The 15,020-nt window shown below is 40.4% G+C and overlaps 2 protein-coding genes and 1 long non-coding RNA gene across 4 annotated transcripts in view; 1 reads left to right on the top strand and 2 right to left on the bottom strand.

Annotated features, from left to right (window-relative positions):
• PSMA7 (proteasome 20S subunit alpha 7) lies at positions 1-8,895 on the bottom strand. Its single transcript, XM_075118724.1, has 7 exons — positions 8,704-8,895; positions 5,503-5,629; positions 4,060-4,184; positions 2,306-2,428; positions 1,274-1,393; positions 586-648; positions 1-230 (listed from the first exon to the last, which is right to left on the bottom strand). Exons 1-7 carry the CDS (start codon positions 8,797-8,799, stop codon positions 138-140), a joined length of 747 nt encoding a protein of 248 aa, XP_074974825.1. The 5' UTR covers positions 8,800-8,895; the 3' UTR covers positions 1-137.
• A 322-nt stretch (positions 8,896-9,217) lies between these two features.
• The window catches only part of SS18L1 (SS18L1 subunit of BAF chromatin remodeling complex), a 34,659-nt gene continuing 28,856 nt past the window's right edge, over positions 9,218-15,020 (top strand). The window contains exon 1 of one of the 2 annotated variants that reach the window (XM_075118722.1): positions 9,218-9,610. In XM_075118722.1, coding sequence (XP_074974823.1) covers positions 9,542-9,610 — 69 coding nt within the window. In that variant the 5' untranslated portion in view covers positions 9,218-9,541. Of the gene's footprint in view, positions 9,611-12,119; positions 12,139-15,020 lie in introns of those variants that run through there. The other variant, XM_075118723.1, reaches the window with a different exon arrangement.
• Positions 10,075-15,020, bottom strand: part of LOC142068802 (uncharacterized) — a 32,000-nt gene continuing 27,054 nt past the window's right edge. Inside the window, exon 7 of the long non-coding RNA XR_012664684.1 lies at positions 10,075-10,302. This is a non-coding gene — a long non-coding RNA (uncharacterized LOC142068802). The remainder of the gene's footprint in view (positions 10,303-15,020) is intronic.

The following is a 15,020-nucleotide window of genomic DNA, read 5'->3' as shown; positions in this document are numbered from 1 at the left end:
TTAAAAAAAATCAGTAGGTTTATTTTATGTCTCAGAGGGGCACAGTACGTGTGAGTCAATGGAACGCCTACATCTCTGTACAGAATAACCCATGATCTGAATTAAAAACAAGCAGCTATGCCATTTGATTTCATTCATCATGATGTTTTCTTCTGTTTTTTCTTTTCATTCTCTTCCTTTTCTTTTTCAATTTCAGCAACATACTTCTCAATTTCTTCAGGACTTAAAATCTTAAAAACAAACAAAAGAGACCATAGGTGACCCTTAAGATACCAACAGAAACTTTATTTGAATGTGAAAGATCTACTTCTGATAAGAAAATTAAATCCATACTGTAATATTGTGCAGGGGCGAGGATCTATCTGTAAGCAAACACAAAGGCAAAAGAAGCTTCCAAAACTACAAGGCACGTTGAGTATTTGTATTAGTTAGAAATACAATTCTGCAACTGCCCTGAGTCTGCAACTGCCCTGAAATGCAGAGCTGCTGTAGAAGTCAATGGGAATTCTACATGGAGAGCAGTAGAGAAACAAGCATCAGAGGAGCAGTGAAGGTGAACAATATTATTAAAACGACAACAGTTACCTTGAGCGGCTGATCTCTTCTCATAACGGCCAGCTCTATGTTTTTCCCACCTGACTGTACAACCTGAAGTAGCCAAAGAGTTGAAAGGTTTAGAATGAGAAATTCTATTCCATATATCAATTCTGATTAAGTCTCCCTAAGAGAGTCACTGATGGGAACTTTACATTTCTCTTTCCATTAGCTCAGAGCTGCATATTTCATTACAAATATTAGCACTGCAAAATAATAAGCTTCTTTAGTCTACTGAACTGTACTCCACCTCAGTGCATAGATTATGTACACTTCCACCAATTAGAAGTTCCTTCAGAAGTCCGAGGGACTATGAGTTGTAGGGTTATTTGTTCAGTTCTAAGTGCATACAACCGAACACAAGGAATAAGCTAGTGCACATGGCTTAAGTATGTTCAGAATGAATATGTGCGCCAATATCCAAAGCTTAAGTCTGATTTTTAAAAAATTATTCTTCACAAGAAAACTGGTAGATTCTTACGCAGTCCTGGTAAAAATCGGTTGTTTAAGAAGTGTTTTGTAGCTCAATCTACAGCTCAGTATCAAGTGCTCTCAGACTAGAATGGAGAATATCATTTTTGATAAATTCTAGAAGTTATGGTGAATGAACTGGATAGACTTGAGAAACAGCAGCCTACACACACAGGAAACCATCAGCAGGTTGTTGAATCAGACTCACTTCAAGAAGAGCCTTGATGACAAGTTTAATGGTCAGATCATCTGTTTCAATGGCTTCATCAGTATAGTTTTTCTCCAGGAATTCACGCACAGACTTGGCTCCTCTCCCAATGGCATTAGCCTAGAATAATTGCAGAAAATGGTAGATACAAGTTTGGGGGGATTTAATACTTTTTAAAGTACACTTCATAGAGAAAATACAAACAGAAAACTATGCAAATACCCAACAGACTGCATACCCTGTTGTGCGTATAATGATCGCAAGACTGGATTAATAACCATTCAGAAGATTCAACAGCCTACTTGATAGTATCATTGCCACTCACCCACGTTAAAAAACAAGTGAAGCCAAGATCACTATTAAAAAAAGGGCTGGAAGATACTTAAACACCACCACATAAGCATGTGTGTGTTTTCAGGAGGATGGGGTAAGATTTCCAAAGTAAAGTTTTATTCTGTGTGCTGCTAGCCCTACTAAATTTTGGTCACTACTTTTAAGTCTCAACTTTAATGGGGGGGGGGGAGGAATATGAAAATCAAGTATTTTTACATATTAAAGTGGGCATAAACATGCACAGTATGTAGTTGGTGCTAAACTTTGTTATTTTACCAAAGTGTGTTGATTTTTGCTGACATTTTCAGGCAGAAGATAAACTTACAATTCACATAGTATCACAGATGAGACACCTATTAGATATGGAGTATTCAAACTTTTCTGTCCCTTGACCACATTTTAACAGACATTCTGTTTCTGTCTAATGGACGTATTCTTTCCCATTCACAGTTGGGCAGACCACCTCCATCCTATTTGTAATCACCTGACATCTACAGTATTATATTTGTTGCTGTCTTAGAACATTTTTGCAGCGGACAAGCTAGCACCATGTCAACAGACAGCTCTCCACTGGCTCTCAGACACACAGTATAAGAACTACCAAGTCCATCTCCCAGCAAGATATGATCTCCCCAGAGGATAAATTAGCTGCTGAATGACATTTCATTTAATCTCAGCCAGGAGACAGAGTCAACTCACCTTCCAAGCATGGTAAGTGCCAGAAGGGTCAGTCTGATAGAGCCGGGGAGTTCCATCGAAGTCAAATCCCACAATAAGTGCAGAAATCCCAAAAGGTCTGCGGCCATTACTTTGAGTATATCGCTGATGAGAATCAAGACAGAGCTTATTTCAGAAACTTCTCTAAAAAGCATATGGATTTCTAAACTAGTAATTGTATAAAAGTTGCATAAAAAGACAGTTTATCGTAAGTATTTCCTATAATTTGTTACTGGGACCTTTCCTACCCTTGTTGAGGTTTCAAGATAATATTTGCTTGTACTGCAGGTCACCCATAAACTAAAGCAGTTAAGAGGATGGTTCCAAAATAATAGCCTTTCTTAGATACTTCTGAATTAACTACTACCACATTAAAAAAAAAAGATATCATTGTTCTTGTTTCATGTTAAAATATTCAGAGGTATCTAGGAATGTACCTTGTGTAAATTGATTAGCAGATGTGATGGTCACAGAGAGAATGCAAAAAAAAAAGCAGCTTTACTAATATGTATTGACATGACTTAGAAGACCCATTAAAAAACCCCCAAAAGACATGGAGGTGAAGCTGAAACATGCTGATTCTTACAGAACAGTAACTTTTGTGTTAAGTCCAATAGCTGCCAAGATCCCAAGTCTCTCAGAATTTAGATACTTTGTGATGAGAAGCAGCCTACTCCACAGCTAGTGTTGCTTCACTATGTTAAAGAGCACCCACATTCCATTTCCGTCAGTACAGAGGCCCAATCCTGCTTTCTTGCCCAATTATTTTGGCAGGAATTTGGGCCACAGGTAAAGTTTTTAAAATATTTGAATTACTTGTGGCACCTTAGAGACTAACAAATTTATTTGCGCATAAGCTTTCGTGAGCTACAGATCACTTCATCAGATGCATTCAGTGGAATGCATCCGATGGAAGTGATCTGTAGCTCACAAAAGCTTATGCTCAAATAAATTTGTTAGTCTCTAAGGTGCCACAAGTCCTCCTTTTCTTTTTGTGAATACAGACTAAACACTGCTGCTACTCTGAAACCTAAAATATTTGCGTATCTGTCAGAATGAAAAATAATTACACGTGAGATTATTCCCTTGCGGTAAAATAAGTCTAAAATAAACTTTCATAGAAAGAATGTAAACATGTTTTGCCTTTCTGATATGTAAGAGCTTACACTAAAGCTGGACCATGCATAAACTGGACTCTTACTAAATAGTGGAGATCAGAGTTTAATGCATTACGAAGAGATTAAATAAAAAATGCACCATGGAATATACTACTTGTCCATTTTGATACTGTATTTAATTTTAAATTTAATAATACACTAGGAATTTTTTAATGTATTTTGTAAGCATCTTAATAATGAGGTCTCACAACAGTGTTCTGCTAGTAAATCTTGGCAAGCAGGAGAAACCAATCTATGTGAATTAAAGATTGCAGATCAGCATGTTTCTACTGTTAATACATAATACGAGAAGTGCAATAATGCTGTCCCAATGAGCACAAATTAACTTTCTGGATTTGCCCATCTTTGGGAGAAACCAATGACAACCGTTTCTCCCCTTTGCCTGAAGCTAAAGTAGTAATATCCAACGAAGAGATTCTGCTCTGTTATCCTGGGTTTTCACTAGTGTAACAGCAGAATTTGGACCAAAGTCAGCTTTTATTTACTCACTGATTCTCTGGCACCATACTGTATTTTTGCAATGAATGGAGAAACAGTACAGAGAGTTGTCTAATATACCTGTTTCAGGCTTGCGATGTAACGTGTGATGTATTCCACGGTGACAGGATCCTCCACAGTAAGTCTATGGCTTTGACACTCCACACGAGCCCTATTTATAACTATTCTGGCATCCGCTGTGAGCCCTGCAATGATAATATGATTCACTATGTGCTCAAATGTGTATTTAGCACCAGATAGATAAATAAGATAGACAGTCCTGCCCGAAAGGGGCTCATAATCTACATTCAGACAAGATGGATGGGTAACAAAAAGGGGACATGGGTCACGATGACAAGATCATGTCGTTACTTAGGCTTGTCATGAAGGTACAGTAATTTCTGAGTAGCTAAGATGTGAAACCAAAGTTTAATTTTAGTTTTTATTTTTCATGCTTGTGAATTAGAGACAAATGCTCGAACAAGTGTCCAGAAGATTTGTTAGCAAACTATCAGTAGTCCAACTAGTAACAGTTTAGCAAAATGTCTGTCCTCAAAAAGATTTCTGCTATATATACTGTAAAGATTGCTTATATACTGTACTGCCTCATAATGAGCACAGGTGACAGATCCAAATTAATCTTGTCCAGTCCTCTTGGTTAGAGGTAAAGTTTGATGCTACTGTTGCCCTAATAGGTATATAGGATTAAGAACTGTAAAAGTTAGTTTGCAAGTATGACAGATGTGTCTAAATCTAAAGAGGAATACCTTGGCCTACAGATTTGGATATCTGTACTAAGAGTAATAATTTACAACTGTATAGTATTTTAGAACACTTGTGTTACTAACAACTTTCATTGTCCAAGATGAGTTATGAAAAATAAGCAGCATAAGTAATGACAAGTCAAAATTCTTTCATTGTCAATGTAAGTCAATTAAGTCACTTTCAAGTTCTTAGTGTTGCAAGGTTAGAGCGTCAATCATTGTAGGCAGAGCCATTCATTTAAAATGAGTCTTTTTAATTCTGAACTTTGGTTTTATAATAGCTTGTAAAATTTAACCTTGGTCGGATTCAAATGGGGAGAGTTCCTTTAATTTAGCCTGTTAATATACATTATGTCCATTTTATGGATGATCAAATAATGTTTACTTTATCTCCATTTGTTCCTCGCTCCTCACAATGCACACTTCTGCCAAAGCTGGAATTAAAATACAGAAATTCCCAGTTTTCACCCTCCTGTTTAATCCATTGCATCACACAAGCTCCTAACATAAGGATATTTTCCTCAAATTGCTGGTTCTATAGAATTACCCTTTAGGCATTCTTATTCAAAGGAAATAAGTAAACAACTAAATATAATCCCTCCTCTTCTCCTCTCCACCAATTGCCCGAAGGAACTTGATTTTCACCATTCATAAACCCTATCCAGTATAGCAATGCTCCAATAACTACCTTTTAATTCCAAAGCCTGTTCCCGGCTTACTAGAGGAGTATTTAATAGTTCAACTGTCAGAAACTGCATACCTGCAAAAGCCATGCAGACATTGTCATCAAGGGCACAGATCTTCCTCACAGTTCTTTCATCTTGAAGTTTTGCCATAGATTTCTTTTCCACACCAAGAACAACAATCTCTTTTCCTCGTACTCCAACCTTCAATGCATTCAAAACCAATGACAGTTAAGATACACCCAACAGACCTCTGATAGGTATAGACTTTTCTTGAAATGACTACAAAAGTATTAATTCCATTTGAAGCTTCAAATGCTTTGCTCCATGTTGTAGTCTACAACAAATTGGAAATTAACTGATATTAGACAAAAAAAGAACAGGAGTACTTGTGGCACCTTAGAGACTAACAAATTTATTTGAGCATAAGCTTTCATGGGCTACAGCCCACTTCATCGGATATACAGAATGGAACATATAGTAAAAAGATATGAAAAGGTGGAGTAAGAGGCTAATTAATTAAGATGAGTTATTATCAGCAGGAGAAAAAAAACTTTTGTAGTGATAATCAACATGGCCCATTTAGACAGTTGACAAGAAGGTGTGAGGATACTTAACATGGGGAAATAGATTCAATAGGTGTAATGACCCAGCCTCAGATTATATAAAACAGCAGAAATTGGCAAGCGTGAGGCTTTATCATGAATATGCCACAGAATAATTCTCTGAGCATACATTAGTGTTTGTAATGTAGTTGCATCTTTATACTTAATTCCAAGATGAATTAAGAACACTGTTGCTGCCGTAACTGAGTATTTGTTACGGTAGTAAGTCAGAGCCAAATACAAGCTGTTGCTCCTCAGGTCCAAAACATACTAAGATTGTTGCATAGTCCATGGTCCTAAGCATAAATGCAGCTCATCCCTACGTTGCTTCTTCTATATACCAAACTCTTAGATCATCCTGTGCACTCCTTTCCCCACCCCCCCTTTCCCAAAGTTAGGAAAACAGGCTTTTTTTTTAAACCCATATTCCCACTGCTTTTCATACAGGGGACTGGAAAATTTGGTTCTTTCTTAGCAGTCTGATTTATGATGTTCCAGTAGATCTTGCAACGTTACCATATTACAGATTATCGCGTATCGAGAGCTGCAGCCAAGATTACCTTGGACACTTCCACATTCTCATTACTTTCTGAAATTCTCCTTTGGGCTTGAAGTTTGTTATGCTCTTCCCAAATGCAAATATTTTGGAAAGTGATCAAAATTGTCCAGCTGTTTTGTTATTGCTGAGTTAAAGAGATGCACAGTTTTTCAGTGTTGTCTTTTGCTAAACAATAACCCACACAGTTAGAAAACTACATTAAGTAATTAAAAACTCACTTCTGTACATCCAGTGGGACAATTCTACACCTGAATCACTGTTGCCCTAAACTTTGTAAAGTGGCAACATTTTGCACCCACTTTGCACTCGTGTAAATAGCTATACAAGGTTCAGTGTTCTGGTGAATCAGGCCTTCCATTTTTTTTCTATTGCTGTCACCCTGAACAATTTTACACCCTGCACCTTTTCCCCAGATACAAGGCTACCCAGCTAGTTCAATCTTGTAGAAAATAGCGTGCCGCCAAAAAGGCATGCAGCAGCTGTCAGAACTCATTCCTCCACACACCATTTGCCTCAATGACTTGTAATGACTTACTGGTTTGGGGCTCAAGTTTGTAGTAGTATCACTGCCAGATACAACTATTCAATAAAATATGAGCGCCCCAATGTATTTAAAATAAGTTTGTCATCAGATAATTTTTTAGATACAGATTATCTACTTTACAGGTGCATTATAGATAAGGGCTTTTTTGGTAAAGTGCCAAACACACCTATGTCACTGTATAGGTTAGTATTATACACTTGGGCACAAACAAACTCATTTGGGATTCATTTTTAAAAGCATTTAAAAGCAAAAGAATGTCTATTTCATAATTTCCAGTTTGCAAACAGACACCACCATCAACTTGCATTTACACAGCACTTCATGTTTTCAAGCAGCATGGACACTCAATCATTGTGAAGTAGGCATTATCCCCATCTTGCAAGTGAGGAAATGGAATCAGGGATGTTTATGTGCCCAAGGCCCCATAGCAAGTAAGCAGCACAGAAAGAAGAATTCATGAGACCATGCTTTGAAGTGTCCCTAGCCTCTGTTTGCCAGAAGCTGGGAATGGGTGACAAGGTATGCTCGAGGATTACCTGTTCTGTTCATTCCCTCTGAAGCACCTGGCACTGTCCAAAGACAGAATACTGGGCTAGATGACCTTTCATCTGACCCGGTATGGCCATTCTTACGTTCTAGAAGATCTTTGCTCCCAACTCCCAAGAGCAATCTTCTAGTAACTTGCCATATACAATGGGCTCCTGCAGACTTTATGCTGGCAAACTCCCATTAGACGTCGGTAGTTTTATTATTATTGGAGCAATGTTGGACCCTGTGCTCTGGCGTAGAGAGATTTTACTGACTGGATAGTAGATCATTTCAATTATATTCAATTTTCTTCCCAAGATGAGGAATTTTGTTTCTATTATATTTAGAACTCCAGCATTGTTTTAAAGCTCTCTCCTTCAGAGAGCTACAGCCAAAGGGGCTCTGCCTAGTGGGCTTTAGTACACAGACCAGCCCACACTACACACGCTATGGCAGTGTCAGACACCCCCCCGGGAGGCCAGCTCAGTCCAGCTTTCTCTAGTGGGAGACAGGAAGCTGCAGAGTCTCAAAGGCCAAACGGTAGCTGGTCACCCAGCTCCTAGGTGTGCCAGTGTCCTGGGGAAAGAGTTATGGGGCGGGGGCTTCCCAAGACAATGGGCTCTGATCGCAGGAGCTTCCTGTCCTGTCATACATCGCATGCCCGCCCGGGGGTGCATTCACCACATGCAACCACTGCCAGGCGTGTTCTCCCCACTACTGCCCCAATTCCCCCCACACCTCCAGACATCCCCATATCTCCCCCCAGCCCCTTCCCCCCCATCTCCCCTTCCCCCCTCAGGCCCCCCTACAGCGCCCAGCCCCTTCCCCCCATCTCCCCCTCCCCTCAGGCCCCCCACTACTGCCCCCGGCCCCTTCTCCGCACCACCCATCCCTCAGGTACCCCCATCTCTCCACAGACCCCCCCCCCGCTCGAGCCCTGCCCGCGGGCGCCCCCTCCACGCTCGCCCCGCGGCCCTCGGAGCGGCGGCCATTCCCCGAGGCGAGGCGGCGCGGCCCAGCCCCGGCCCCGGCCTTGACTCACCGCCGTGGAGCCCTTCTTCACCGCCTCCTGCGCGTACTCCACCTGGAAGAGGTGGCCGTCCGGCGAGAAGACGGTGATGGCCCGATCGTAGCTCATGACTCCGGCCCGCCGCTTCCCCGGGGCCCGCCGAGCTGCCCAGACCGGAACCAGCCTCCTCCCTCCCTCCGCTCAAAACAGCACACTCATCCCCCGCCCTGCCGCGCGCGCCGCTTCCGGAGCCGCGCCGTGCGCGCCGCACGCCGAAGGCGCCCTTGCGCCAAATGTGTAGGCGGATCTCCATCCTGACGTACGTCCTTGGCAGGAGGATCGCAGGCAACCCGGAATGCCAGGCGCCTTGGCTACGCCGTTGGCGTACCAAGTTGCTGTCAGCCTCCCCTACGCATTTGACGTATGCACTAGGCTGATCGTGGGGTCTGTTTCCCCCCACGCGCTTGGCGTACCCTGCTTCTTTTCCTACGCACTTGACGCACTCGGCCGCTGTTGGCAAAGGCAGAAAGATGCTGTTCGCCTGCGACAGGAAACCCAGCAGCAGGGATGCACCATGTGCAGATCAAAGGGGAGGAGGGGAAGAGGGGGGGACAACTCGGTTGCCTTTACTCCTCCTCCCCAAATCTCAGCAACTGGCTCCCCACCTTGCTTTGGGATCAGGGCGAGGGTGGTGCATGCAGGCTCGTGGTGCAGTGCCCCTGGCTCATTGCAGGGCACAGATTGTACCATCTGCGCTGGCTCCCCTCCCCATGCACTGCGGAGAATCTTTGCACAGCAATAGCAGCCAGATAATAACAATATTATTAGAGCCTAGGAGCAATATATTATAGACACATTAAAAAACCCCACCATGTCGGTTGCCTTTGCTTCTGCTCGCCCGAGAGGCAAAGGGGAGGTCACCCAGCAAACTATCCAGAAGGTAAAAAAGCATGCTTTTATACAGACAAGAAATGTTATTTATATATCCCCTCTGTGGTGCTGTGGCTGGGGAAGGAGGCTTAATTCTAAAGTGATCATGAAAACTAGTGAATTTGCAAGGGTTGGGAAGATGGACAGCTGGAGGGGGGAGTAGGAGGAGGAACAAAGCAAAGGTGTTCAGATCACTGCAAAAACAGAGAAGGGAAGCGGCCAGAGAAGGATCTGCAGAATAGAAAATTCACTGCATATTATCTTTCGTGATTGCAAAGAAAAAAAATGCCAGGGATAAATTGCAAGCAGGGATCTGCACATTTTGGACCGCATATAAGCTCTTAACAAAAAAAAAAATGTCTCAGTGAATTGACAAGTTTTTTTTTTTTTAATGGTTGCAGGATTTTAATCTTTTAAAATATGGAGGGAGGTACTGAAGTGTTGCAATAAAGATGCTCATTGCCATCCTCCAAAGGTTTTTTATTAGGAATTGCAGTTGTTCATGTATAATGTTTAGCAGGTAAAGGTTTTAAAGGATTTTCTCTGCGGACTCAGCCTGGGTTTTGTCTGGAGGCCAAAGCTGAGGGTACCGACTTTGGAAGTTATGATGGGTGTTTGTAAGAAAATAACAGAAGGGTGGGGAGATACATACTTACCCTCACTAACCTGCCACCTGCCTGGGATGAGATACTGGTGAGATAACTGTAAATAATGGAAGAGGTGTGGAGATGTCAATATAGAACATGTCTGTGCCCTCGGTCTGGTTTACTTAAACAGTACCTGTAATTTCTAGTTCCACTGTGTATTTTATGTCATGCTTTGCTCTGCTTTAGAAATGCTGGCTGTGCAGGAGTTTGTCTAGTCAGTGCAGTGGAACTAAGGAATAAAGATCTAAAATGGCTCATTTGTAAATTATAATGGTGAACACACTCACGCACAAAAGATGTCAGAGCTAAGAGAGTAATCAGTTGCTCATCAGCATTTCTTCCAGAGCCAAGCGATCATCTGTTGTCAGTTTTATGAATTATAGGGGAATTAATCTCAATGGAGGATATGATCAAAGTACGGGAGAATTAAGGCAAGACAAACTACCTTAAAGAGAGTTAAGAGCCTGGTGTACATCTGTAAATACCAGGAGATTCAATCTGAAATTCATCCCCTTGTGTCTTTGTCTTGCCGCACATGTGATATTGGGATCACATCCACTTACTTTTAAATGCTGAAATATTTAGGCACTAGCGGTTAAGGATGGAGTTTTATCCTTAACTCTGGATGTTTGTGTATTTAAGATAGACTTTCACAATTCATTTAATGTAGTCCTTTTAAAATGACTTTTGATTAATTTCCATGAAAAAGGACAATTAAAGAATTTTCATAATTCTCTCAATTTTCAAAGCATTGATATCTTGGAACTGAAATCTATTTTGTTTCAAATATAAAAAATACTCCCTCTATCAGGTACACTCAATGACCTGTTACTTTAGGATTGCTCATGTATGCTGAGCTGTTGAATTGTTCATGAATGTGGAACAATTTTCTTTTTCAAAAAGCACTGAAGTTTTTGTCTGGAAACAAGCACATAAATAACTCCATGGGCTTTATAATCATAGATTAGAAGTCGGGGTCAAAACTAATTGTGGGACACTAACTTTAGGAATCCACAACAGTGTTCTCTTTAGGAGCCAAAATTGTATATCAGTTAAATAAAAAAAAATTCACAAAAATGCACAATTTTTACTTGTATGTTTAAATACATAAGCAACTAATTTTCATCATACATGTTACTAACTCAATTTCAATGGCTCCTTCAAAGCCTTTACTATTCCAATACTACATTACTTACACAAAACTTTCTTTGAAGAAAGTGAGACTTTTTGAACCACTAGGATTGCAGAATTGGTGATTGTGTACCTAGCATTAGCTCATGAGCAAGGCTGGGCATTGATGTTAACCCTATATGTACTCCCGTGCAGCTGAGATCAGAACCTTGTCCTTTTTTATGTAGTAACTGTCAGGACACCAGAACTATTCCCTATTCTTTTTGCAATGAGCAAAATGGATTTAAATTTATTATCGCACACAAAGAACCCTTTTATTAGTGCAGCAAGCTTTTAATGTATCACCGGAGTGCCAGTACTGGATATGAACACACACATCCATAGATGAGACTTGATCTCTAAGCCTGCTTTCCTAGATGTGAGTTTGCTATCAGCTGAGACATTTATTAGTGATACTTTAAAAGGTTTTCTCGCATCCTATAAGATAAGTAATGTTTTTCGGTAAAGTAACCCTCTCCATGCTGCTCTGCAGAACTCTGTTTTCTATTTTCCACCAATTCTGCACTGGGAATTTCTGCATCATGAATGCAGAATATGAAACAAAGAGCTTCACTGTGAATCAGACAGGAGTATTTTGCTCATAAAGATTCTGTGCCAAATCCAGGTTCCCGTGTGTGCATAAGTGCATACTAGAAAACGTAAAGGAGAAATGTGGATCATGTCTGCCATGACTCTGACTGCTCCCATTACCTTCCGGGAGGTAGGTACACCCTGAAGGTCTGCCACATCAGGATACAACAGAACCTCCATTCCTCAGACCCTTCATGACAGGAGTCACAGAGGGATGTTGCGAACCCTAGCAGGCAGGGTATGTGATCTGCAAGTACGCCCCCATGCCTGGTAATGACACACCCCTTCTGTCTGCACAAATACAGAAGCCAGAGAAATCTTGAGCTGTGTGTGGGGTTGCTGTTGGCTAGAAGACAGGAATATGATAATACTGCTGTTGCCAATTTTTCCATGTTTGGTCCTTTGGCTGTATGTAAATTTGTCAAGAATGATCCCTTAAATAGAACATGCAGCTATATGGATGAATTAATACTAACTTTGTGTGGAAAATATTTAATGAATGTTTCACATTTCCTGATAAAGTAAATTTAAAAACACAGGCACAATCATGCAAGCACTTACTATCAGTACTTACAACCATGCACATCTTTATGATTGACTTTAATGGGACTAATCACAGTAGTATAGACTATGCCTGATAAGTAAGGTGCAGATCCTCAAAGGTATTTAGGTGCCTAACTTCCATTAATTTCAATGGCAGTTAGGTGACTAAATACTTTGAGGATCTCGGTCTAAGTTGTTTGCTGGATCAGGCCCTAATTTTGTAAATATTGTTTTCTTTACTCTTTTATCTCGCCATTTTTTCATTTGTAGAAAGTTCACCACAAATTATCAAGGAAATAATAAAAAATACTATAACAGACCTTAAACTCAGTAAGAAATTGGTTTCAGAGAAGCAGCCGTGTTAGTCTGTATTCGCAAGAATAAGAAATTGGTGGAGACCAAAATAATTCTGTCTTTGAAACCATTTTACAATAAGCAAAATGTGAATTTTAGGCAGTGTAGGTTGTATGATGAAATGCTCTCTCTTGCATTTTGCCCAGGAACACTAATTTTTTGGAAACAAGTTAACCACTCTAGAACTTGCTTAAGGCATAGACTAGTCAATTGAAGCTTTTGATCTATTCTACTGCCATGCATCATCTCACTGGTGCATGGTTACTCAAAATTTTTCTCTATCTCAGAACAGAACTACTTTAAAGAGCAAAACCACACTGAGTGATGTAATTCTCATGTGAATGCAGTTTCAATCTAGTCAGTGATGCAGATTTCAAATTGTGCTTCTTCAAGTGCAGTATGCTTCACATGCTAGCTTCTTAATTTGCTGTACTGCAGGGCTGGATAGTCTGAAATTATTTTATGTGAACTTAATCTCTGTAAAAGTATGTTTACTGTCTGACAATGATACGGTTCCACGGATATTTTTTAAAGATATTTTAGAATTAGATGCAGATATTTAGTGGAGAAACTGCCTCTGCCTGGCAACAATCTATCTGGCGTTAAGGACTACAAAGTAAACCCATTGATTCTGTAGTGTTGTATACTTTAGCTAAATCCTCTCAAAATATATATGCCTATAAATGTACTATAAAAATGCACAGCAAATGGCTCAACAAAGATATGGATGAAGCTGTATTATGGCCAAACTTCTCTAAAATCCAGCACATAACTTTTAATTAGAACAGAACCATCTGATGGCTTGTTGCCCATTTAAAACAACTATCATCAGACTTATAACTACTTTACTAGCATGTAAGATTTTTTAACAGCCTCCACAGTGGGGAGCTATAAAGGCTGTATTATTGGCCCTATCAAAGCTTTTTAGTCAGGTTCAGAGGTTTGAGATAAAGGAGATGAATTTATTTGATTAAAATAGTTATTAACCCACTCTTTGCTGTGATGATGGGCAGGGCTTATGTTTCCAATAAATGGAAAAGGAAAGATCCATATTTCAGAATAGACCCTTTAAAAATTGTACATAACTGGCAGGGGAATTACAGTTTTCCCGATGTTGTTGTAGAAGGATCAATTTGGGAATCATTGTGTGAAATGTGTTCCTGAGGGAGAAATACTTGGAGAAAATACATAGCTCAACTCAGACATATGTTGTAAGACTATTAAAAAAGCATGCATATGAACCAATGGATTTGAGATGCATGGCAAAGGGAGCTCATATAACTCATGGTCCCAATACTAAACAGAGGTTCTCATGGCTGTTCCATAAGTATTGTATCTTGCAGACCTCTTGTGTACAAATAGGTTACTCATTGTAGCAGAAGTTACTTCACTTGCTGTGCTGCATTGCAGCAAGCCTGCTCCATGGCCTATGGAACATGCAAAGGCGTTTTGGAGATGGGGTGGAATGAGGTGTGAGACCATACAGAGATATTCTGAAAGCTGCCTAGACTTGTACCCTGGCTGATGTGCAGTTTTTTGGGAATCTAGCAGTTATGTCTCCTCTAGACCAGGAGTAGCTGCTCTTAGGTGGTTACTTTTGAAAGGGCTCTGAAGTGAACGTTTTCATGTATATATGTTTCATATCCCAGATCAAGGGAATTGCATATTCAGATAAAAGGACCTCCCCTCATTTATTAAACTGGGGCCTCCTGAGCTAATTGTGACAGATTGCACAGTTTGCAGCTGCAGGCTATAAGGATCAGATGGGGATCAGTCAGTGGGTCGACTTGGTTTAAAAGCCATGGGGTGCCCCATGGCCCAATTACACAGCCCTTTGTGAAGTATCTATTTGGCGATCCTTTGTGGCTTAAAGAACAGTGAGGCACACGGCAAACACCTTGGGAGTTTTCTGTGCCTGCAGACTTGTTAGCCTGTCCCCATCATCTATGAAACATAGATTTATATGCAAATACCAGGAGGTTGAGGTTTTATAACTGTCATATCTGTCAGGTTTCATTTCTTGCATTTTGTAATTGTTACTAAATGCAAGAAAGGAAACTTCCCAAATTCAACAAAAAATGTAAAAATTTAAATATGTTCTTGTGACACTCCTAT

This window comes from Caretta caretta, chromosome 13, assembly GCF_965140235.1.
Source record: "Caretta caretta isolate rCarCar2 chromosome 13, rCarCar1.hap1, whole genome shotgun sequence".
Taxonomy (NCBI): domain Eukaryota; kingdom Metazoa; phylum Chordata; order Testudines; family Cheloniidae; genus Caretta; species Caretta caretta.
The sequence above is the reverse complement of the archived record's forward strand: the minus strand, read 5'-3'. Positions and strand labels throughout refer to the sequence as shown.

What these genes read in the sequence shown, in the direction of transcription:
- PSMA7 (XM_075118724.1), bottom strand. Translation starts at nt 8,799, where the DNA reads ATGAGCTACGATCGGGCCATCACCGTCTTCTCGCCGGACGGCCACCTC. An exon ending in TGAAGAAGGGCTCCACGGCG is followed by an intron (nt 5,630 to 8,703) that starts GTGAGTCAAGGC and finishes AATGCATTGAAG; the next exon opens with GTTGGAGTACGAGGAAAAGA. An exon ending in TCATCAAGGCTCTTCTTGAA is followed by an intron (nt 649 to 1,273) that starts GTGAGTCTGATT and finishes TGGCTACTTCAG; the next exon opens with GTTGTACAGTCAGGTGGGAA.